We start from the raw sequence: 26,816 nt of genomic DNA on the forward strand, positions 1-26,816 counted from the left end.
TGACAAAACACGACTATAGTCACATTTATACTCTTTTTATTTACAACATATTGCGCAACTGCAGGGTCTTGAGACACATGCTAACTCGCAAACTAGAGAGCTAGCGACCTAAACGGTAGCCTTCAAGTTATTTCCTTTAAACTTAAATAGCCAAAAACTTACCACTTCCACACGGATAGGGAGGTTAACTATTAACAGTTATTTAACCTTTAACATGAACATTAATCAACAAGGCTAAAGGCTAAATGCTAACCCTTTCAAGCCAGCCATTCCAAGTCTCTTGCTCACCAACTCCCGATCACTCAACAACTAAATGAATGAGCTAAAACTGCAGATTACCACTAGCCACATGGATTACTGTACCACGGCAATAAAAAGACTTTTGGACTCTTTTATCCCAGACTGGAATTAAGCTAGCAGTCCACACACATTCCACAGCAGAAAGAACCACTGAATCCAGTAAGAAATGCATTAAATTTAGCGTATATGTGAACAGTAGTTGTTGCTCTGACAGCACAGTTAAGCACATTTGCTTCCGTCCAAACGTTGAGTATGTGGTGTTGAAGTGTAGGCCTTTTTATCTGCCGAGAGAGCTCACATTGATCATTACAGCGGTCTATGTGCTGCTGCATGCTAACGCTAAGGTTGGCATGGAAACGTCGCAGTGCTCCATAGAGATGCAAAGGTCGGTGCACTCAAACTGTGTGCAGCAGGAGACTTTAACCAAGCAAACCTGAAGTCTGTCCTGCCCTGATTATTTAAAAACTTGAGCTTTTCTACCAGAAAAAAAAATAACACTTTTGATCAGGTCTATACAAAAATATCGTGTGCCAACAAAGCCACCCTGTGTCACAGCTCCATGATCCCTCCTTATACACCTAAAATCTCCAAACAAAGACCAAAAATCAAGAGAGTTCAGGTGTGGACTGAGGAAGCCTGCGGTGGCAGGACTGGAATTGTAATGCATCAGATTACAATTGAATGCATCACATAATCAGTTCCCAGTTCCGCATGTCCAAAAGGAGTAGGAAGAAGCAAAGCCTATTAAATCCTACCCCTCCATACTACTTTTACAATCAGTAACTGTTACATTTGTTCACTTCCTGCTTTCCTATATACGTATATTTCCGATATATACGTATTTTATGTTTTTTATGTTTTATTTTATTTTTGTTTTATTTTTTATATAAATATCATATTTAAAATATTTTTCTATAAAAAATTTTTATATTTAAATATATTTAAAATATTTTTCAAATAATTAAAAAAATACTTATTATTTTAAATATCATTTTAGTATCTCATAGCTGGCCAACTGTTCTGGTTTTTGGTGGTCAAAATCTGGTCTAGCTGTGCTATGTTCTCCATTAAAGGCGAAATACAAGATGAGGTAGCAAAGTTAACAATGTGATGACGCTGGTTTGTTTGCCCTTTTTCCGAGACTTTAATAGACCACACACTAGCAGATACAATTTGTCAAGATCTGTCATTTGTCAACAGCCCTTTTAATGGCTTCACTTACAAGGATAGATGGTGTGCCATTTTTTTAATTTGAAAGATATAAAGTTTGTCAGGTTTTGCATTGTTGATTTTGCAGTTTTGTAATTGGAAATGCTGTATATCAGGTAAATGCTCGGGATGTGCAGACTGGCCTCCCAGGAGAGGAAGATTGAAGATGCTGCAGACACTACAGCTAAAAGACATCAGACATGTCTTGATTAGAAGTGCTGCAATAATCAACAGTTTGAGCAGACAGTAAAGCACGTAGAAAAATAAGAAAAGGTGCCGAGTTTCCCACATCTGTTTTGCATAATTGATCATAGGGATGGTTGAAATGGCCGAAAATCCATATTATTATTTGCATGTGTTGCAGCCTCTTCCGATAATGATGTACACTATATCACAATATTTTCTTTGGCCTGTAAATTACAAAAGAAATGGCTTACAAAGACTCGTATTGCGTTATCGTATATAACACTTTGCATAATTTCCGTCTTTTTAGAACATGTGCATATACAGTGTTGTTGATTTGTGTATTTGTTGTGTATTAAAGTGTACAAAGCAGTTATTCTTCTGTTACTTCGCTATAGTACTGTCAAGCTATTTTAGCAGTTAGCATGACATATTCTCTTGCAGTAAAGCTATTTCTCAAGTGATAACGATACTAGTAAGAAATATAGTTCGTTTTCTACCATATCATACTAACTCCTTATTTCTAAAATCACAAATACTTAAACTTGCTGATATTGTTAATTTTCAAACAGCTAAAATAATGCATAAGGCTAAAAATAACTAATTACCTAAAAATGTCATCCAATACTTCTCTACAAGAGAGGAGAAATATGATCTCAGGGAAGAAGTACATTTGAAACACTTCTATGCTAGGACTACGTTAAAAAGCCATCACTATATTGACACTTACTATGGTACCCATTATGGCATTGGATGCTCATATCACCTCCTACTTCGGTACGAGGTGCATTATTAAAAAAAAAAAAACTTAAACTGTATTATGGAAAGCAGGAAGTGAACAAATGTAACAGTTACTGATTGTAAAAGTACCAGATGGAGGGGTAGGATTTAATAAGCTTTGCTTCTTCCTACTCCTTTTAGACATGTGGAACTGGGAACTGATTATGTGATGCATTCAATTGTAATCTGATGCATGTTCAAATGAAATAGAACCATTACCATTACCTTCCAGAAGCAAGGATTAGTACCATGGAGGTGGAGCTTGTTGCTGTCAATGCAGGACATCAATGGATTACATCAAAATACTTTATCGCGAGGTCTATCATAATCGCTATCACAGGCCAAATTATATTGTTTCTGTATTGTTAGGTCTTGCTTTGCGGGTTAAAATTTCATTTTATGCAAATGATAGACTTCCTTTATTGTCATTACACAATATCACAGCAGTGAAATTGCCAACAAAATGTCATTGCCTGGTTCCCGTATAATAATAAATGATAATAATAACAATGTGGAGAATAGATTACATCAAATATGAACAACAATGTACAGTGTAAACAGTAATTTGGACAAATAATTTACATAAATTTGAATAAATAATAATAATTTAAAGTTTTACCTGTGCATGTGGACAGGTATTATATTATATATTATATATTATAATATATTATTAATTCATTCATTCATTTTCTACCGCTTTTTCCTCACGAGGGTCGCGGGGGTGCTGGAGCCTATCCCAGCTGTCTTCGGGCGAGAGGCGGGGTACACCCTGGACTGATCGCCAGCCAATCACAGGGCACATACAGACAAACAACCATTCACACTCACATTCATACCTATGGACAATTTGGAGTGGCCAATTAACCTAGCATGTTTTTGGAATGTGGGAGGAAACCGGAGTACCCGGAGAAAACCCACGCATGCACGGGGAGAACATGCAAGCTCCACACAGAGATGCCCGAGGGTGGAATTGAACCCTGGTCTCCTAGCTGTGAGGTCTGCGCACTAACCGCCTATAATATAATATATATATATAATTATTATTATATTATTATTATATATTATTTGGCATTTAGCAGTGTACAATGTTATGTACATGTAAGTCAAGTCAGTGTATATATATATATATATATATATATGTATATATATATTATATCTGTAATCATGTATTATGTATATCACTATACTGCTGAATAGTGGCATTATAATAGTTGCTTTTTCAGGCTTCTGATTGGACAATGACAGATGGTGAATGTGATTTCATGTCGACAGACATCCACTGGTGTGGATAGACATATTTTTAACACTTGGGGGGGAGAAAATGAACCTTTTTGAAAATATCTGTGTTGTTGTTGACGTGACCTAAATGTATGCAAAGCAAGCTATCATCGTTATTCCCGTGAAAGCCAGGCGCTCACACCTTGATGCGTTGCTCTTCTAATGACTAATCCTGGAACAAATGATGATGCGAACAGAAAAACAGTTTTACAATGGTAGTTTTACAAACAGAAAACAATTCAAAATGCATAGAAATAACCAATGAAAAGGATAAACGAACATTTAACGTTATGTGAAGACACAGTGTGGCAGCGAGATCAACACGGATACTTCATGTTTTATTCCTGTCAACTATGTTATTCATCCCTTATATATATTCATCATTTATATATATTTATATACATTTCAACTATACAGTAATACCTAAATTATAGTAGTTAACACCCAACAGTGATAAGTGAATTTCCACAAAGTAGGATTCCTTATTTATAAATGCAATATTTTCATAGTTAGAGTGTACAAAACCTGTTTGTGACCTTCTAAATATGTTTTTTTATATATATTATTACAGCTATCTAGACACAAAATAACACCCCATAATTTCCCAATATAGTAGAGTATATAAGCCATTCAAGACATAAATCCCAGTGCTAAAGGAGTTGCGTGAGGGACGGACAGGAAGTGATGTTGTGAAATCAGAGTTGTATCCAAAAAAAAAAAAATGTAATTATTTATTAATGGATATATTTTGACGACGCGGGATAGAGTGAAGCTGTGAAATTCCAAGTGTGCTGTGGCGTGGGACCACTCTTTTGTTTCTTAATTGTAAAATTCCAAAAATTATTTTTTGGCTTATTGGCTTTTTTGGATCAAGTCAGCTGGGATAGGCTCCTGCATACCTGCGACCCTAGTGAGGGTAAGCGGCATATGGATATAAGTGGAAAATGGATAGATGGATTGGTTTCTTATGGGAAAAAAATATATTTGGTTAGAGTTTGTTTCAGTTTAAGTTGGGCCTTTTGGAATAAATGAATAACACTAACCAAGGTTCCATTTGGTGTTACATTGTTCACTTTCTTGTACAGCACAAATCAACATTGTCCTACTTATGTTACTTACTTGTTTACCTTTTTTCTAATTCTCTCATTTTGTCCCTCGGAAGATAAATATTTTTGTACAAATGTACAGTCTGGCTGCTTTTCAATTTTGAGGTCGAGTGGTTAACACGCAGGCCTCACAGCTAGCAGACCCGAGTTCAATTCCACCCTCGGCCATCTCTGTGTGGAATTTGCATGTTCTCCTCGTGCATGCGTGGGTTTTCTCCCGCATTCCAAAAACATGCTAGGTTAATTAGCGACTCCAAATTGTCCATAGGTATGAATGTGAGTGTGAATGGTTGTTTGTCTATATGTGCCCTGTGATTGGCTGGCCACCAGTCCAGGGTGTACCCCGCCTCTTGCCCGAAGACAGCTGGGATAGGCTTTGACTTGACATTTCTCCCCTGATGACAAACAATAACTGTATCATTAGGTTAAAGTTTATTTTTATTCAGAATAATCTTAATCTCGGGCTAACACAGTAGAAATGTTAGGTGTTCTTTCTCCTGTCTGTGTGATGAACAGAGCATGCACAGGGCTTGGTGCCGTAAGACACCTTGGGTCGTGTTAGTGATGCACCAGCAGCACCTAGTGGTAACAATGACGGAGGTTGCAGTAGTAAGGAACTGCTGGTACTCCCCACTGAGCAGCCGGGAGAAGTATATTGGCAACAGTGGAAAGCACAGCTGAGTTCAGATGAAAATATTGTGTAAAAGCCTCCATGATACGGAAGGCTTGAATATCATTTATCATGCTGAACGGCATCATGTAGTTCTTTTTGAACCATTTTTTTCGGGTCAAATGAAATTCACAGCATTCTGTTCCTGTGAAGGTGATGTCGGTGGAGTTTTCATGTACATCGGAATGTAACTAATTACTAATTTTTCAAATTTTACAACCTTGAGGAGATTAATTACTTCTAAACAAACGCTCTAAGTCACTCACACTGTACACAGAACACATGCAGGACATCATATATTGTAAATATATATATTGTATTGTATAATATATTGTCACAAATATCCAGTTTTTCTTGCACACTGGAGGAGGCAATGCAAAGGAAGCACAGACAGACTCATTGGGAACAGGAAGAGTCAATAATGAGAACACTACACTGTTTAGTTATTACTGTCCCTTTCCTAGGACCACATCCTTTCATATGTTGAAAAATACTACCTTTATTACTTCATCACTTTCTGAAATTTTTACCATGTACCATGCAGAACATTCATTGCCATTGAAGGTATTTTTCTGAGAACCTTGTTTTATTAGTTGCCCTCTAAACATTATTAAACATTATTTCTACATTCACCTTTACAGTCTTATGATCCGATATACAGGTACTTACTTAAGAACTTTATTTATCCTTTAGGAACTTCATTTGTGCAGAGCATCAAAGCGTGTGCAGTTCATGTACCCAACAATACAACATAAAACAACACATACAGTCAACAGATACAAACAATCAATCAATCGAAGGTAGTCGACGTAACGAGAGAAAATAAGACATAATATCAACTCACATCATATCTTCACGGAGGACTTCTGCCTTGGCTATTGTTTTCATCAGTGTGACCTTACTGGCACCTAGTGGCCAGTGTACAGTACTGCATATCATTACGTTTTTGAATGTGTCTTATAAATGCTTTACATTTGTATTTTAGTTCATTTAGTTTATGCATAAAAATACTAAACTTTAGCCAGAAGTACATAAAATGTTCTTAAACATGTATATTGTTTGACTAATGTCAAGTTATTATCATAAAATTATGACTTATTAAATTACAGATTTTTTTACTTTTAATTATTTTTATTTTTTTAAATTTGTGGTGATTTTTTTTACATGTTTGCTGTTTTTTTATTTCTTCTTACATGATATTTTTAGAATGTGCTGCTAATCAGTAAAAAAAAAACAACCACTTCACTAACCAAATCAATGTGTAAGAAACAGCACCAATCGGAAAAGACGCACAGATGTTAATGACTAAATATAATAATATAATTTCTAATTAATTATTTAATTATTTAATTAAATTATTTAATTATTAAATTATTTAATTATTTAATTATTTAATTATTTAATTATTTAATTATTTAATTATTTAATTATTTAATTATTTAATTATTTAATTATTTAATTTAGGGTTAGGGTTACTTAATTAACATTTTTAATTATAATTATTGTAAATTATAAAATAATGTCATAATTTATTAATAATTATATAATATAATACAGCATGCCTGTGAATAGTCGATCACAAGTGGGCTGTTCAAATTGTCTTATAAGACGTTCATGCTCATTCTTACGTTCATGCTATCAGTTCCTGCTTGAGGTGGAACAAACACTAGTCAGACTAGGTAGGATACTGGAGTCCTTGTCTGGTGTACTTTCATGGATGAATAAGGAAATATAAGAAATATTTACATTTAAGACCCAGAAAAAAACCTGTAATATTTACATTTTTATATTAAAAAAACAATGAATCCACACCAACCATCAATGAATTGTATAATCGATTCCGCGGTTCATTCTGTAACGCTGTAATGATACACACCATTTTAGTATGGAAGTCTGGAAAAAGTCTGGAATTTTGAAATATCAAATCCGTAGGAACCCTGTATTGAAAATTGAGGTTAAAAAATACAGAAAAAGCAACCTTTTGTTCAACGCATGCTTGAATGCCTTCTCAAAAACGGATTAAAGCGAGCCTGCTATAGGATCCTTTTCCATGCTTCTCCATCTCCTAACTGTAGAAATGTGAAAGCATTTTGTAAATAGGAGAAATGACAAATGCTGTTCCCTTACTGGAGAGTGTGGGAGGAAGGCATGAATGGCGAGCCATTATGTGAATGTGAGATACAGGAAGCCCCAAATAGCATAGCACACACACACACACACACACACACACACACATCGAAAGCCATGCCCATCGTGGAAAAACCTGCAGTTTAAGGACGATTATTATAAATTGCTCTTCATCGATATCATAAATTACTTTCCACACCAGGCTTCCGCTGCGGAAAATATATCCAAATATGAACTGCAGTGAATGGATGCTTCATCTTTACACTGGCAGGAATGGAGGAGCATTTCTTTATCAGCGACAGAGCTGCTTATCTAGCGGCCAAAGCACACACCCGACACTCCCTTGAGAAAAAAAAAAAATCATTGACTAAAAGGGCAAATGCTTATTTTATCACTTTTGCTTTCCTTTTCGATTCAACCGTCTTATCGAAAAGAGTACTGGTCATTCACTGCCAACATAGATTAATAGCTTGTAGATGTTATAGCCCATCCGATTCGTTATCGCTCAATTTATTCCAATGTAGAAACACCCAACAGTCACACACATGAAAAGCCCTGCTAGACGATACATGCATGTACCTTATGCAGGTACCGCACTGTGGAGATTCCCTGGTTGGAATCTGTCTACAAGCGTCCCAACTCGAAAAGAACTACTCGTTCGTCATACGCTCACCAAGGAGTGAATGCTTTATTTGGCAATGTAGGACAACAGAGTATTTTTTGGAACGTAAGAACAAAATCTACCTCTGTGAAACAGATGGGAATATCAGATGTTCTTCTATTTAGCTGACTTTTCTGTATTAGCTGACTTTTCTGGTTGCCATTTTGTTTATCTAATTGACTGCTAACAAGAAAGGATGTTTTCTGCTAAAAAGAAATACACAAAGAACACAGTTGTATGAACACGCCGTATTAATGTCTTATTTTATGCACGCAAACTGAGGCAAAATTGTGGTATACATTTTCAATACTAACTGGGGCAGATTCTAAACTAGGTTCAACTGTAAAGCATGAATTTTCTATGATTTTTAATAAATAATTACAGATTTTTTTGATACAACTCTGAATTCACAATGTCACTTCCTGTCCGTCCCTCACACAATTCATCTACACATTGCTCCTACATTCACATTTACACTCCTATGACCCAGTATACAAGTAGTAGACGTAATGAGAGAAAATAATAATATCAACTCACATCATATCATCACAGAGGAATTCTGCCTTGGCTATCGTTTCATCACTGTGACCTTACTGACACCTAGTGGCTAGTGCACAGTACTACATATCATTACGTTTTTGAATGTGTCTTATAAATGCTTTACATTTGTACTTTAGTTCATTTAGTTTATGCATAAAAATACTAAACTTAAGCCAGAAGTACATAAAATGTTCTTAAACGTGTATATTGTTTGACTAATACACTAAGAACACAGTTGAATGAACATACTGTATTAACAACATGATGAAATATGATCTCAGGGAAGAAGTACATTTGAAACACTTCTATGCTAGGACTACGTTATGCTAGCCATAGCATTTCAGTATGTGGAATCAAACTATGGAATGGATTGAGTAAGGACCTCAAACAATGCACAACGATGAGCCAATTCAAGAAACAATACAAGCAGTTGATGTTTGCTAAATACAAGGATGAAGAGTCTTGAACCAGTCATGATGTGCTATATATATCACTATATTGACACTTACTATGGTACACATTATGGCATTGGATGCTCATATCACCTCCTACTTCGGTACGTGACAAAAATCAAATAAAAAAAAATTCAACTATATTAGGAAAGCAGGAAGTGAGCAAATGTAACAGTTACTGATTGTAAAAGTACCAGATGGAGGGGTAGGATTTAATAAGCTTTGCTTCTTCCTACTCCTTTTGGACATGTGGAACTGGGAACTGATTATGTGATGCATTCAATTGTAATAATTAAATAAAACCATTACCATTACCATGATTTTAATAAATAATTACAGGGTTGTTTTTTTTTATACATCTCTGGATTCACAACGTCACTTCCTGTCCGTCCCTCACGCGACTCATCTAGCACTGGAATTTATGTCTTGAATGGCTTAGTTACTCTACTACTGTAATAATGTTAAAAAACATATTTAGAAGGTCACAAACAGGTATGTGCACTCTAATTATGAAAATATTGCATTTATAAATAAGGAATCCTACTTTGTGGAAAATCACTTATCACTGTTGGGTCTGCAACCAACAATTGGATGCACAATTTTTTGCGCGCAGACCTCACAGCTAGGAGACCAGGGTTCAATTCCACCCTCGGCCATCTCTGTGTGGAGTTTGCATGTTCTCCCCGTGCATGTGTGGGTTTTCTCCGGGTACTGCGGTTTCCTCCCACATTCCAAAAACATGCTAGGTTAATTGGCCACTCCAAATTATCCATAGGTATGAATGTGAGTGTGAATGGTTGTTTGTCTATATGTGCCCTGTGATTGGCTGGCCACCAGTACCCCGCCTCTCGCCCGAAGACAGCTGGGATAGGCTCCAGCACCACCCGCGACCCTCATGAGGATAAGCGGTAGAAAATGAATGAATGAATGCAACCGGGAAAGCCATATCACGGAAAAGTCACTAGACCAACACTCCAAAATGACATCATTTAGGGACCTGATGAGTTCAAGTACATACAGGAGACATTTGAAGTGTCGTTATGCGTTCAAACGGCCCTGTAACGAACACTGCTGTTAATCCAAGCAATTGAAGCAGTACTAAAGCCAGCTAATCAATGCCAATCTGCTCTGCCTTGAAACGCATGCATCCGTCCTAATGGAGGTGCCACATTTCATTTGCATGTGCCAGCATGAAGTGAAGTGAAGACGGAATGAAGAATGATCAGCCGCTGATTTAGTTGGAATTAATGAGATACTTTGGTAAACATTGTCCACTTATATTCCGCATGAGAATCATTCTCTTTGGTTTGTCGGGTGGGATACACAAATATATTTGACTTGAGTCTCTTGCTCAAACACACACACACACACACACAAAGAGGTCAAGACGTCGAAGGTGTGGAAAGGAATTCTTGATGCGACCTGTCTCCCCCCCATCAGACTTCACTTAGCAATACAGCCTTCTGATTGGTCGCAGCGTATGTGTCGATTGGTCCCAGTGGCCTCGTTGCAAACTCCTGTGCCGCATGTTCAAGAGCTCAAGGACACCATCATTCAGAATGCATCACACACATCCAATATATACACACACATACAATCACAGCTATTCCTTTGGTTCTTCTCTCACCATCTCTTTATTACGAGACATAATTGCATATTTAGCTTTTTGCTAGTATTATGCACAGCACAGATTATATTAGGTTATCTGAAGTTGTTTTGTTGGCCTCAGATGGTCTTGTTTTTTTGTTGTTGTTGTGCGTTAAAACTGACTTTTGAGACTTTAATGCCCCCTAGCGGTTATATGAAAAAATACATAGCTCCTACATTCACCTTTATACTCCTATGACCCAATATACAGGTAGTAGACGTAATGAGAGAAAATAAGACCTAATATCAACTCACATGTCAGAATTGGGCATCATATCATCACAGAGGACTTCTGCCTTGGTTATCGTTTTCGGTACCTTACTGACACCTAGTGGCCAGTGTACAGTACTACATATCATTACGTTTTTCAATGTGTCTTATAAACGCTTTACATTTGTATTTTAGTTCATTTAGTTTATGCATAAAAATACTAAACTTAAGCCAGAAGTACATAAAATGTTCTTAAACATGTATATTGTGTGACTAATACACGAAGAACACAGTTGGATTAACGCACTGTATTAACAACATGACAAGACACGCCCCGTATCGTGTCTTATTTTCTGCACGCACCTCGTACTGCAGTACGTGACAAAAATTTTTTTTTAAATTAAAATAAAAAACTAACTATAGTAAGAAAGCAGGAAGTGAACAAATGTAACAGTTACTGATTGTAAAAGTACCAGATGGAGGGGTAGGATTTAATAAGCTTTGCTTCTTCCTACTATTTTTGGCTATTTGACTATATTATATTAGGTTATCTGAAGTTGCTGTGTTGGCCTCAGATGGTCTTGTTTTTTTGTTGTTGATGTGCGTTAAAACTGACTTTTGAGACTTTAATGCCCCCTAGTGGTTATATAAAAAAATACATAGGTCTAAAGAGGTCAAAACTGAGGTTAAAAACCTGTTCACTCTGATATTCTGTCATTTGGTGGCTAAAAGGCCAAAAAGTCATACTTAAAGTGAATGTAAAGTTTGGTGTCACAATTGGCATCTTGGGGCGGCACGGCGGTCTAGTGGTTAGCGCGCAGACCTCACAGCTAGGAGACCAGGGTTCAATTCCACCCTCGGGCATCTCTGTGTGGAGTTTGCATGTTCTCAGTTTGCATGTTCTCCCCGTGCATGCGTGGGTTTTCTCCGGGTACTCCGGTTTCCTCCCACATTCCAAAAACATGCTCCACTCCAAATTGTCCATAGGTATGAATGTGAGTGTGAATGGTTGTTTGTCTATATGTGCCCTGTGATTGGCCACCAGTCCAGGGTGTACCCCGCCTCTCATCCGAAGACAGCTGGGATGAGAGCACCCCCGCGACCCTCGTGAGGAAAAGCGGTAGAAAATGAATGAATATGTATTTGGCTGCACGGCAGACGAGTTGTTAGCGCGCAGGCTTCACAGGTAGGAGACCCAAGTTCAATTCCACCCTCAGCTGTGTGGAGTTTGCATGTTCTCCCTGTGCATGTGTGGGTTTTCTCCGGGTACTCCGGTTTCCTCCCACATTCCAAAAACATGCTAGGTTAATTAGCGACTCCAAATTGTCCATAGGTATGAATGTGAGTGTGAATGGTTGTTTGTCTATATGTGCCCTGTGATTGGCTGGCCACCAGTCCAGGGTGTACCCCGCCTCTCATCCGAAAACAGCTGGGATAGGCTCCAGCACCCCCGTGACCCTCGTGAGAATAAGCGGTAGAAAATGAATGAATGATATATTCTCTCATTTTTCATGGTTAATTGGTTCCAGACCTGAATAAGCTTAAACATGGCAGGTGAACAGAAACAATACCATTGTGTTCCACCAATCAGCATTTAGCACAGACTGCCCCACAAAGTTCCTGAAACTTCCAGGGAAGAGGGTAGCTGGAAGGAGGAGAAATGTTGGTCTCTGTGGATTTTTTTTTTTTTTGTGGAAATGCAGCATCCTTTTGTCAAACCTCAGGGAATAACAGAAGTTCCTGGAAAAAGTTCCTGTGGTGGAGAAGCGGCTAATGGGAATTACTTTGTCCCATTTCTGTTAGATGTTGGAATCCCGTCGATTTATTAAGATGTAGTGAAGCTTTGTGACAGCACTCGTCATATTTGATTGTTTTGTTATTGGAAGACATCGTTCTCCTCATCCATTCACGTTTTCCGTACGGAGATATTTTTGGCCCAAATGTTTACTCTGCCGCTGTGAAGTCAAAAGCTAAGTCTCCGAACGGGTGGTGCGGGAATGTGGGAGTGCATGAATGCATTTTAGCTGCTATAAAAGAAAGAAATATACTTCCAGTTCAGCTTGGTTCATTCCCTTGATCCCTTGTCTCATTTCAGAGATCAGGCAAACTCTCCGGTTGAAATGATGAAGCTTTTATGCTGCTTTTCATGGTATTAATATCACTTTATTGCCATTTTCATGACTCCCACTCCTGCAGCTACTGTATAGTATGATTGAAATGTTTACACAAATGTCATTATGAATTAAACTCAGTCACTAAATTCACTTCCTGTGTCCTCCCAGGGAACTCACCTTCCGAGGAATCGGAGGAGCATGAAAAGGAGCCCAGAAGTTTGACCTACCCAGCTTACATAGCCAGTCTGCTGGACACAGGAGCCAAACGGATGGCAGCGGGAGTCCGGATGGACTGTACCAGCCAGGGCCAGTGTCCTCGATCCTGCCATCTCTGCCACATGAGCCCGAGGGCGACCCAAGGGCGACAGCAATCCGAGCCTGTCCTCTTGCAAATCACCAAGGCGGCACCCATCTATGAGTTGGTGTCCAACAACGAGACTTACCAGGTGAGCTGCAGGGGATTCTTTACGATTCCAAGGAACAATTATCTCCAATGTTTATCGATGATACTTTTCACAGATGGTATTTCACAAAAGTGGTCCTCGTGGGCCACGGTGGGTTCCAGGTGGCCGGCTTAATGCATTTGTTAAGTCAGGGGCATCAAACACATTTTCAAAGTGGGCCACATTGCAGTTATGGTGACCCTCAGGGGGGCCACCTGTAACTGAAACCATATAATTGGATCATCACCTTAGCACAGATTAGCGCACAGGCCTCACAGCTAGGAGACCCGAGTTCAATTCCACCCTCGGCCATCTCTGTGTGGAGGTTGCATGTTCTCCCCGTGCATGCGTGGATTTTCTCCAGGTACTCCGGTTTCCTCCCACATTCCAAAAATTGGCCACTCCAAATTGTCCACAGATATGAATGTGAACGGTTGTTTGTCTATATGTGCCCTGTGATTGGCTGGCCACCAGTCCAGGGTGTACCCCGCCTCTCGCCTGAAGACAGCTGGGATAGGCTCCAGCACCCCCTGCGTCCCTCGTGAGGAAAAGCGGTAGAAAATGAATGAATGATATATTCTCATATTTAATGGTTAATTGGTTCGAGACCTGACCTGAATATGTGAATTTCCACAAACTAGGATTCCTTTATTTATAAACAGAATATGTTTGTAGTTAGAGTGTAGAAAAACTGTTCTTGATCTTCTAAATATGGGTTTTAACATTATTAGGGCCCTCTAAACGTGAAATAACTGTCACCATGTGGGGGTCCTCTCAATGTTTTATGGCTCCTGTTTCCATGCCCTTATTTTGTAGCCACTTCCTTTCTTGTTTGTTCCTGCTTTTACTTTTTTGTTGTACTCATTCATTCATTCATTTTCTACCGCTTATCCTCATGAGGGTCGCAGGGGGAGCTGGAGCCTATCCCAGCTGGTTGCCAGCCAATCCCAGGGCACATATAGACAAACAACCATTCACACTCACATTCATACCTATGGACAATTTGGAGTGGCCAATTAACCTAGCATGTTTTTGGAATGTGGGAGGAAACCGGAGTACCCGGAGAAAACCCACGCATGCACGAGGAGAACATGCAAACTCAACACAGAGATGGCAGAGGGTGGAATTGAACCCCGGGTTTCCTAGCTGTGAGGTCTGCGCGCGCACACGACCGCCGTGCAGCCCTTTGTTACACTCATCTGCCTCTAATTTTCTGTTGTCTATTTAATTTGGGTGCGCGCTTCTTTCACTTGACCTTTATTTGCCATTTGTTTGCTCTGTGGTCGGTTTCCTGCTGCTGCTTAGCCACAATTAGAATAAAAAATAGGTTTTATGGCCTGTTCTCTGCATCCTGGGGTCACATCGCAACGCCTCCATGCTGAAATGTGACAGTAACTATTACACTTTTTCACCTTAACACTGACGAATCCTTATTATCCTTATTTGGTGGATCTCCATGCATTCAGCATTTACGGACCCACAAATTTGTGAGTTTTTTTTCTAAAAAAAAAAACATTTAATTCACCCTAAGGATCATTTAAAATGTGATAATACAAGAATATTGGCTTTTAATATTTGAAAACATTTTTACATGTTTATGTCTTTATGCTTTATTGATCATGTTTTTTTCTCCAAGCACTGAGATTTCGCACTTTATTTGATGGTCCCTGAACACACCATAGTTTCTGCGATAAAATGTTCAATGTTTAGGATCTCCAAACAAACGACAACACAACAGTACACAAAATGTAGTTTTTAAATGAGTGATTAGCACGCAGGCCACACAGCTACAAGACCTGAGTTCAAGTCCAGGAATGGTTGTTTGTCGATATGTGCACTGTGATTGGCCGGCCACCAGTCCAGGGTGTACGACGCCTCTTGCCCAAAGACAGCTGGGATAGACTCCAGCAGGCCCGCGACCCTCGTGAGGATAAGCGGTAAAAAATTTAAATCAATGAAAGAATAAATGAGACTTTCTATTATTAACTCAACTAACAATTAACTCAATTAACTTATTAACTTTCTATTATGACTGCCAAAGACGTCTATAAACATATTTTCAAAAAGTAACGTTGAGTGTGGCCGTCTGGCTTTTTCTTGTGTTCAAGACTCCACCATAAGAAAGACACTGGGCAAAAATGGCATGTATGATTCCAAGACCAAAACCACTGCTGAACAAAAATAACTTGAACTCATCTCAGTTTTGCCAGAAAACATCTTGATGATGCGTAGGACCTTTGGGAAAATACTCTGTGGTCTGATGAGACAAAAGTATCCCCACATTTCAGAAAAGTAAAATATGGTGGTGGTAGTGCGGGGTTGTTTAATTACTTAAGCAGCCTGAAGACTTGCTCTAATAAATAGAACCATGATTTTTGATTCAAAAAACACTAAATGAAAATTAACCCTTCAGTTTTGCAAAGAGTGGGCCAAAAACCTCCACAGCGCCGTAAGAGACTCATTACACGTTATCCCAAATGCTGATTGCACTTTGTATTTTGATTCCACGGTGGCCAAAGCAGTTATTAGGTTTGGTGGCAATCACTTTTTCACACCGGGGATTTTTTCTACCTTAATAATAAAACGTTTCTTCGCCATACCTCTTCATCACACATTCTTGTGCTCCTTTGTCTTCTGGGAGCTGCTGTGATGCAGCATATAATGATATGCCCTGTAAAGCACTGGGAAGCCCAGAACCTCTAGTTTCAGAAAGGTAATACATAACTAATATATTTTTTTTAACATTACAGTGATCCCTCACAAATATATTAATAAATCATTTTTTTTGTCTAACTGAAGCATTGTAAGAATACAACTGGCTAAATGAAGTAAAGTAAGAATATAAGTCAATGAAAAGACTCATTCAGACACACAAGAACAAAACTCGATTGCTGCAACAGCAGGCTTTTATTGCAGGTTTGAATTAGCTCACAACAGGCACAATCATTTCTAACACGGACGCTATTGTTGCAGCCGTAAACCACGGCAAGCTAAAACTTCCTGTCCGCCCCCCACTTAGCTCCTAAGGGTACTAATAAGGGTATATAATAAGGGTCCATAAGGGTACTAATTAGGAAGAGCTGCAGGGTTCCGGTAGCTCCGCCCAGATTAGGAGTTTTTCAGAATCTGAACAGGGAAAATAGAAGGGAAACACAAGAATACCATAAGAGACTGAAGATTATGACAATACAAACATAAAGGTGTTACTTCTTGTCGAGAGGGCTCTTAGATTGTTAAAAATATATATATAATATTAAGAAGGTGGTAATCAGGTTTTCCAAACTCTAACTATAAAAATATTCAATTTATCACCTCGTACTTTGGTAAGTGACAAAAATAAAATAAAAAATAAACTTAAACTATATTAGGAAAGCAGGAAGTGAACAAATGTAACAGTTAGTGATTGTAAAAGTACCAGATGGAGGGGTAGGATTTAATAAGCTTTGCTTCTTCCTACTCCTTTTGGACATGTGGAACTGGGAACTGATTATGTGATGCATTCAATTGTAATCTGATGCATGTTCAAATGAAATAAAAGCATTACCATTACCATAAATAAGGGATTCTACTTTGCGGAAATTCACTCATCACTGTTGGGTCTGGAACCAATTAACCTCGATAAATGAGGGATTACTGTAGTACTCAAGTGTAATGACGTAGTAATGTAGTACATGTGTCAATGAGCCTCGTCTCCTCCCAACGAATCAAACATGTTACAGAGAGCAGGAGCTTTCTTCCATCTTTGCCATGTTTTGTGTTTGAACCCATGAGCCCACATCAATACTGCAGGTCGATACTGCTGCTTTTCCTCCAGCAGAAGTACATGTCAATATGGTGCAGGGTTCCCTCCTGGGCTGTCAGCACGTAGCAAGTGGTATTGACAGTACTTGGCAAGTGTGTGGGAGTAACAATGAATATGAAAACCGTGTTCGTACTGAACATTAAAAAACTGTCAAGAGAATAATAATCATGATAATCATTTTTTTCACTTGCATTAACATGTATTTTATGTACAATACAGAGTAGATTATTATGAATTTACTCCATAAGATCCCAGAGCCATCACCAAATGGAGGACCTCAGCCTGGATCCAGACCCATTGATGGCCCTTTGCGGACCCGTGGCCAAGTAAAATAATGGGAAATATAATAAAATTATCATGCTCACGGACCGATCGCATCGGCAGTTTGCAGGTGTAATTACTGCAGGTATTACATTAACATGTGACCGCAAATGCGATGATGTCATCCAATAGAGATAGCTGATATAGATGCATCATCAATCTGAATCAATCCATCCATCCAAACAGCCTTTTTGCCGCTAATCTTCGAATGGAAACGTAGCTTGCTCAAAAGTAAGCTTGAGAAAAGCGAACATTTAAAAACCAAAATGCGTTGATTTTTCCAGAATCCAGAACCACAAGGCTGTGCTTGTGTCTCATATGATTTGTAACTGTAGCGTGCAAATGAGACTTCACTAAGGATTGTATGGTTATTGGAGCAAAACAACATCTTTTGCTGACGGGGGTGTGGAGTTCTGCTGCAGAGATCTTAGTCAAAGGCAAACAATGTACTGTTGCAGCTTTTCTGCTAAAGAAACACTTTTGGAGAAACCGGTGCAATTTATTTTCACTTCAAAATAAGCCTTATTCACCCCGCCTCTCGCCCAAAGACAGCTGGGATAGGCTCCAGCACCCCCGCGACCCTCGTGAGGAAAAAGCGGTAGAAAATGAATGAATGAATGAAAAATTGGTAATGTAAAATTGACTTTCTTTTTTTCCTTTAATTGCAATTTAGGCTAAAATAAGTGTATCGTAGGGCAGTGGTTCTCTATTACCTTCTGTCATCCATCCGTCTTGGGCATGCTGGAGCCTATCACGGCTGTCATGACAAATATTTTCACTCCCCCTTCCCCTCACGCACTAATATCTATTTATTTGATGCATACAAGCATATCAAATTGCATGCCGAGTACCACAAATTCAGATATGTTGGCAGGTCTGCAATAATACTGAGAACTGAGAATGCTCCATGCATCATGTCAGTCGACCCCGCCCCCTCAGGGGCCATATTTAATATGTAAAACTCCATACACATACTGTAATATGCACCTTATATGTGTCGAATATGTCTTATTTGTATGTTATTATGTCTACTATATTGGGAAATGAGTGTAAAGGTAATTATTATTGTTATTGCATGTTGAAAATATTCCATTTATAAAAGAGAATTCCTACTTTGCGGAAATTCACTTATTGCAATCAGATCTGGAACCAATTAACGGTTACTGGAGTAGTACATATATATGTATTTTATACAGCTTTAGTTTTTCGTTAATTGAAGCTATTGCATAGTGTAAATGAAGCTTAATGTAGAGTTAGTGTGTGCAAGCCTTGTGGTCATTTAAATGGCGGATTGCTTTTTAAATTTAAAACTGCTATTATTAATTATTGACTATTTAAAGGTATGTTGTGGTAAGGGTATTTGCCGGTATATTTGATTTAAGATCTTTTGGCATTTATTTGTCATATGTGAGGCATTTACTCCGGTTTCCTCGCACATTCCAAAAACATGCTAGGTTAATTGGCGACTCCAAATTGTCCATAGGTATGAATGTGAGTGTAAATGGTTGTTTGTCTATATGTGCCCTGTGATTGGCTGGCAACCAGCTGGGATGGGCTCCAGCTCCCCCTGCGACCCTCGTGAGGATAAGCGGTAGAAAATGAATGAATGAGTTGGATGGAGGAGATTGGTTTGTTGTGACCCAAAGAGAAATTTATAAATGGAATATTTTCATTGTTAGAGCATACAAACCCAGTTTATGACATTCTAATGATGGCTTTTAACATTAGTAGAGCCCTCTAGACATAAAATAACATCCCTATAGTCACCTTTGCACTTTTTTTTTACCCAATATGTATTTTAAAAGAAAATAAGACATATTTGAATATAGACTCACACATTTTTGCACTGGGAACTTGTTGGTTTTTTTTTCATTTTTTCATTTTTTTTTGTTCATTTTCACAGAAATATGGTGCATTCAGGGACCGCCGAACATAGATAGATAGATAGATAAATAAATAATAAATAATAGGCGGCACGGCGGTCGAGTGGTTAGCGTGCAGACCTCACAGCTAGGAGACCAGCGTTCAATTCCACCCTCGGCCATCTCTGTGTGGCGTTTGCATGTTCTCCCTGTGCATGCGTGGGTTTTCTTCCTCCCACATTCCAAAAACATGCTAGGTTAATTGGCCACTCCAAATTGTCCATAGGTATGAATGTGAGTGTGAATGGTTGTTTGTCTATATGTGCCCTGTGATTGGCTGGTGACCAGTCCAGGGTGTACCCCGCCACTCGCCCTAAGACAGCTGGGATAGGCTCCAGCACCCCCCACCCCGACCCTTGTGAGGAAAAAGCGGTAGAAAATGAATGAATGAATGTGAGGCATTTAAATTGGTTGACAGGTTATCTTCCAAATGAGACAACAGTAAAAGTAATTAGCATCCGTCGTAAACATATGTAAATGGTGAATGAGGGGGGGTCCCATGTACAGTAAATCTCAGCTTATAATGTAACATCACGCATCTTTCACATCAATTAGTCGTATTTCACCAGAGAACATAATAATGTCTGTAATATCCACCATCATTTGACTTGAAATGGATTCTAATGTGTTAAAACTTGCATGTTTTAAATCCCAGTGTTCTATTTTCATGTTGCGTCATAGTCGTATCTTTTTTTCCACACAGGCCCTCCAGGAGGCGATGATGAGCATGTTGTGGTGTTCAGGGAAGGGTGACGTCATCGATGACTGGTGTCGGTGTGATTCCAGTGCCTTCGGTGCCGACGGACTCCCGACTTGCGCACCTCTTCCTCAACCAATGTATGCAAGCAATGCATGGAATAATTCAGTTTAAATTAATGGGCTGGGCGGCACGGCGGACGAGTGGTTAGCGCGCAGACCTCACAGCTAGGAGACCAGTGTTCGATTCCACACTCGGCCATCTCTGTGTGGAGTTTGCATGTTCTTCCCGTGCATGTGTGGGTTTTCTCCGGGTACTCCGGTTTCCTCCCACATTCCAAAAACATGCTAGGTTAATTGGCGGATTCCAAATTTAAAAACATCAGTCAAACAATGCGTCATGAAGAGGAAAAAACATACATAAGTAGGACTGGATCATAAGAACAGACATTTGACAGACATGTTGTTACTCGGCTCCTGTGTTGCACCACACATGGACTTACTCAAGTACACAATAGCTTAAAGAGCATACTGGGGAGGCTGAATATGCTAAATCGGCCATCACCAAATGGCAGATCTCGGCCTAGATCCGGACCCAGTAATGGCCCTTGAAGGACCCGTTACAATTAAAGTGAATGGGAATCATAGTAATAACATATAATACTGCTTGCGGACTGATCCCAGTGGCAGTTTGTGGCTGCGATTACTTCAGTCACTATGGTTACGTGACCGGATTGTATGGCTATTGGAGCAGAACAAAACATCTTTCACTGAGAGTTTGAATGGAGGAATGGGTCTGCTGCAGAGATCTGAATCAAAGGTGACCAAGAAGAGGAATTGTCTGACAAATTCAAGCAACTCCCGATGTCAGCTACAACAATAACAAGAAAATTAAACCTTAATAATGATATTATTTAATATTATTTTTTCTGAAAATAGTGTGGTTTCATTCCACTTGATATCCATCGGAGCTACTCCATTTGATGAAATTTAAGGTCAACTGGACCTTCACTGGAAAAAATGGCATAAATGGACATTATTCAGTTTTGATTGAAGACCCCTGCGCTAAATAAACATAGCAAACTCGGAGCTAAGGGCTCCAACAAGCAAGTTCCTGGTAGGCAAGTTCACCGAGCTCCCGGTCTCAGTCCACATCACGAAGGCCATTTAATTATTGGCATTGAGAAGATTCAAATCGATTCAGTCAAGATGAATTCAAGGACGTTGTGATGATGTTTTCGACACTGACCACTAGGTGTCAGTAATGTTACAATTCTGCAAAATGTTGTGCAAGATATTGTATGTCAGCTCTCCGTATGTCAAGATGTTGCGAATATTGTTTTTCACACATTGTGTGTGTTGTTTTTATCTGTGTTGCTAGATTGAAACTGTCCTACACCTATGAGCCCAGCAGCTCATTGGTCATCATGGAGTGGAACCACACGGAGCCACCGATTGGTGTTCGGATCATTGATTATCTCCTCAGCCAGGAGAAGGTGACAGAGCGGACGGACCACTCCAAAGTTGAGACAGGTATACACACACGTCATTTTGACTCATCTGCTATTCCACTAAGCACGATACTCATACGTCACCTTCTCAGGTTGCATTTTTTGGCGCATTGTCACCAACAGATGTCACTGACTCGGAATGCATTTATATTTTTATTGCAAATGTTTCAATACTAATCTGGCAGGAGGGTTTGGAGAGGGAAGAATGAGACAGATGCAGAAGACAAAAATAGACAATTTCAATTATATTTGGGTTTTTTTTCCCTTATTTGTGGATGGTCTAGGATCATAACCCTGTGACAGGTTTTCAATATAAAGCTCTTTGGGTTTTCAAAAGGTGCCATATAAATATTTTTCTGTTATTGTGTGAATGCTGAAATTACTGTTTTTATAGTCGGCCATGTTCATCTATTTATTCCTCTTTTTCCTACCACTTCTTATTCCACCTCATTTTTGTCCAATAACTACTCCTCCATTGCATTTTTCAGTTCTGTTCCTACCGCTTGACACAGAAGCGGTAATGATACCGGGGGTCGGTACAGTGGTTGGTGGTCACTCATGTTGATTAATAGGCCGCTGGCTCTCTTATTAACATCAGCAGCCCATTGAAGTGTTTGTGAGTTTAATTTAGCCGATATTGCAGTTACGTGCATGTACAGTATGTGTATATTGATATTACAGTCATGTAAACAACACAAATGCAACCTCACTGCCCCCTGAAGTCGTCGTGTCTGACACTTTTAAAAGGTTCAATAAAGAAAAGCATAGTGTGCATTAAACACAGCAGCAGCACCAATACCGATAGCTTTATCATCATTAGAATGAACTACTGCACATTTGGCTGAGCTTGTATAACAAGTGCAGTTTATTTTGCACGTAATGACGCGATCCATAATGGCGACATCTTCACCAAAGAGAATCAGTGTTTGTTGTTGCCTAATGAGAGAATGAACGATTTAAGTGAGAGTGCAGACCCACTTTATCAATAGTTTCTTTATTTGTGCCTAAATATTAGCCATAGGTGCGTCCGGTTAATGGTTAGCATAACAGCTAATGCATATGACGTGGAGTTGAAAGTACAAGCTCAACTTCTCAATGTTATCCATCAAAGATCTCATCTATAAAGCTTGTGTACGCACAAAACAGGACAAAAAGTTGCATCCAGCATTTTCCATGCAAACGTGAGAGTGCACAACAGTACCCCACCTTTGTAGCTGGCGTATGTACTTTTTTGGAGACATGGCAAAAAGACTTTAAATGACAAAGTGAAATCATATCTTAGAAATAAACATACGTACGCACAAAACAGGATAAAAAGTTGCATCCAGCATTTTCCATGCAAACGTGAGAGTGCACAACAGTACCCCCACCTTTGTAGCTGGCGTATGCACTTTTTGGAGACATGGCAAAAAGACTTTAAATGACAAAGTGAAGTCATATGTTAGAAATAAACATACGTACGCACAAAACAGGACAAAAAGTTGCATCCAACATTTTCCATGCAAAGTATCTATGAAAACACAACCGAAGTGAGAGTGCACAACAGTACCCCACCTTTGTAGCTGGCGTATGCACATTTTGGAGACATGGCAAAAAGACTATAAATGACAAAGTGAAGTCATATGTTAGAAATAAACATACGTACACACAAAACAGGACAAAAAGTTGCATCCAACATTTTCCATGCAAAGTATCTATGAAAATACAATCAACATGAGAGTGCACAACAGTACCCCACCTTTGTAGCTGGCATATGCACTTTTTTGGAGACATGGCAAAAAGACTTTAAATGACAAAGTGAAGTCATATGTTAGAAATAAACATACGTACGCACAAAACAGAACAAAAAGTTGCATCCAACATTTTCCATGCAAAGTATCTATGAAAACACAACCGAAGTGAGAGTGCACAACAGTACCCCCACCTTTGTAGCTGGCGTATGCACTTTTTGGAGACATGGCAAAAAGACTTTAAATGACAAAGTGAAGTCATATGTTAGAAATAAACATACGTACGCACAAAACAGGACAAAAAGTTGCATCCAACATTTTCCATGCAAAGTATCTATGAAAACACAACCGAAGTGAGAGTGCACAACAGTACCCCCACCTTTGTAGCTGACGTATGCACATTTTGGAGACATGGCAAAAAGACTATAAATGACAAAGTGAAGTCATATGTTAGAAATAAACATACGTACGCACAAAACAGGACAAAAAGTTGCATCCAACATTTTCCATGCAAAGTATCTATGAAAACACAACCGAAGTGAGAGTGCACAACAGTACCCCACCTTTGTAGCTGGCATATGCACTTTTTTGGAGACATGGCAAAAAGACTTTAAATGACAAAGTGAAATCATATGTTTGAAATAAACATACGTACGCACAAAACAGAACAAAAAGTTGCATCCAACATTTTCCATGCAAAGTATCTATGAAAACAACCGAAGTGAGAGTGCACAACAGTACCCCCACCTTTGTAGCTGGCGTATGCACTTTTTTGGAGACATGGCAAAAAGACTTTAAATGACAAAGTGAAATCATCGTTATTGACTTAAAAACAAGCGTTGCTATTTTACATGACAGTTTTGTCTCATTTGCACTGCTAGGACAGAGGACATATTGCTGTCACTCAGTTTTTTTTTTTCCACAAAAGTCAACTTGTTCATCCTCTTCATCTTCCCACCGCCTTTGGTCCAAAGACAGCTGGGATAGGCTCCAGCTCCACTGTGACCCTTGTGAGGATAAGCAGTAGAAAATGAATGAATAAATATATATATATATAGTTTTCTGAATCTGAATATCCAAAATATCAAATAAAATACTATAAAAGTAAAATATATAAAAGTATAAAATACAAAATTTATTTACAAAATTTCAAAATTATTTGTTCACTCTCCAAAATGACCTCTTTGTCACAATAGTGAGCAATAATAAAACCCAATGGGCTATAACATGGTTGCACAGCGCAGGGTGGCGGAGTGAGGCACCGCACACACAGTGGTAATTCGTGGTAATCACCAAAACCTCACAAGGAGGATGAGGAAGAGATACCGACAATATACCATGAAAGGTTCTCCTATTTTGGCGATGTAGAGCATACAGGTGGATCATAAATAAAATGCCTGGATTAGCCTGCTGCTGTGTTTAATGTAACTGTCTGGAACCTATGACGTGTCCCACAAGGTGACGTACGTGATGAATGACACTCATTGTCCAGTGGGCCCAGTGCATTTAAAGGCAATGAGAGGCCTTCATTTGATTGGTTAGGATGACACTCGGTTGTGTTAAATCCTCTGACGCCTCCTCACCTCCGTCTTGTGATGGTGGGAGGGGCGGGGAACCGGGTGTGTCGCACTGCGCCAGATAGCACTACCCACGAAAATTGCCTGGTCTCCAAGTCAGTTGCAGGCATGTGTCGTTCCTTGGGTGCGGTGAGGGCTACAAACCAAAATGGCCACCTCAGTAAGTCAATTTGGGTACTAATTTGGGTACTCACGAATCCTTATGACTGGTTAGCGATATCGGATAACGTGTGGATGACGGATCTCCTTGACGTTAGAAAACTTAGCATCCGATAGCAAGTCAAAACCCAGACGCCCAGAAACAGCCGAAACACAGCAGTACAGCACACAATTCTTATTTTTAAAACTCATTGAAGATAAGATGTGTTTTTTATTATCATTTCAGCCTGGGAAAAAAAGAACAGAATGTAAAGAATGTACTGTATGTACACTTTTAACCAACATGGTACTTTATTCCATACTTACATACTTTTGCATCCAATGTGAGAACTCAACTTTTTGTTTTTAGGACATGATTGATGACTTTCAGGGAACACATCCCTATGTGAACGTTGACGCAGATATGGCAAGTGGTGTATGATCAGAGAGAAGGAGAACGAGGGGCTGAACGAGACCACCAAAAAGAGAAGTGATGGACAGGAAAGAATGAAAGACAGGTGCAGATTAGAAAAGGTCTGAGAACAACTTCAACCGTGTGGTTTTCATTCCGACTTTCTTTCGTTCCACACAATCACGCTCATCTACATTTCCCCACGGGCCCACCTCAGCCCCCGCCCCCATGCTTTCTATTACATTTATTTGTTATTGATTTTTAGGTACAGAATCTTTGGTTTAGTACTGAGGTACACACATTTTTCTGTGTTTTCTTTTGGGTCTCTCTTGGGTGGCGGTCAAGGGTGGGTTACCTGAGCGACCTGGTCTTCGGTGTCCAAATCTGGTTCTTGGGACATGGACCGGATGCCTCCCTGGTGAGGTGTTCCGGGCATGCCCAGCCAGGAAAAGGTCCTGGGGCAGACCTAGGATACGCTGGAGGGATTATGTCTCACAGCTGGCCTGGGAACGCCTTGGTGTCCTCCCGGTGGAGCTGGAGGAGGTGGCCGGGGACCGGGAAGTCTGGGCTTCCCTACTGAGACTGCTGCCCCCGCGACCCGGACCCAGATAAGCGAAGGAAAATGGATGAATGGATGGATGGACTTTTGGAAAACTCGGATCAGAGTGAAGATTTTCCAAAATGTATGTTTCAACATTTGTGTGGACGGGTACAACTGAGCTTTTTGATTTGGGTCATTAAAACTTTTAAGTCTTATTTAAGTCTTATTTAACAAGAGAAAATGGATGGATGGATGGATGGATGGCTGGATGGATGGATGGATGGATGGATGGACTTTTGGAAAACTCGGATCAGAGTGAAGATTTTCCAAAATGTATGTTTCAACATTTGTGTGGACGGGTACAACTGAGCTTTTTGATTTGGGTCATTAAAAATTTTAAGTCTTATTTAACAAGAGAAAATGAAGTTAGTGACTCAATTATATTG

At 39.3% G+C, this 26,816-nt stretch overlaps 1 protein-coding gene across 5 annotated transcripts in view; it reads left to right on the forward strand.

Annotated features, from left to right (window-relative positions):
* astn1 (astrotactin 1) overlaps nt 1-26,816 on the forward strand; it is a 275,092-nt gene that overhangs the window by 226,348 nt on the left and 21,928 nt on the right. For all 5 annotated transcript variants that reach the window (XM_058065280.2, XM_058065281.2, XM_058065284.2 and 2 more), the window contains 3 exons: nt 13,446-13,723; nt 20,469-20,602; nt 21,843-21,994. In XM_058065280.2, coding sequence (XP_057921263.2) covers nt 13,446-13,723; nt 20,469-20,602; nt 21,843-21,994 — 564 coding nt within the window. The remainder of the gene's footprint in view (nt 1-13,445; nt 13,724-20,468; nt 20,603-21,842; nt 21,995-26,816) is intronic.

This window comes from Doryrhamphus excisus, linkage group LG11 (genome assembly GCF_037039965.1).
Source record: "Doryrhamphus excisus strain RoL-2023G ecotype Guam linkage group LG11, RoL_Dexc_Guam_v1.1, whole genome shotgun sequence".
NCBI classification, from domain to species: domain Eukaryota; kingdom Metazoa; phylum Chordata; class Actinopteri; order Syngnathiformes; family Syngnathidae; genus Doryrhamphus; species Doryrhamphus excisus.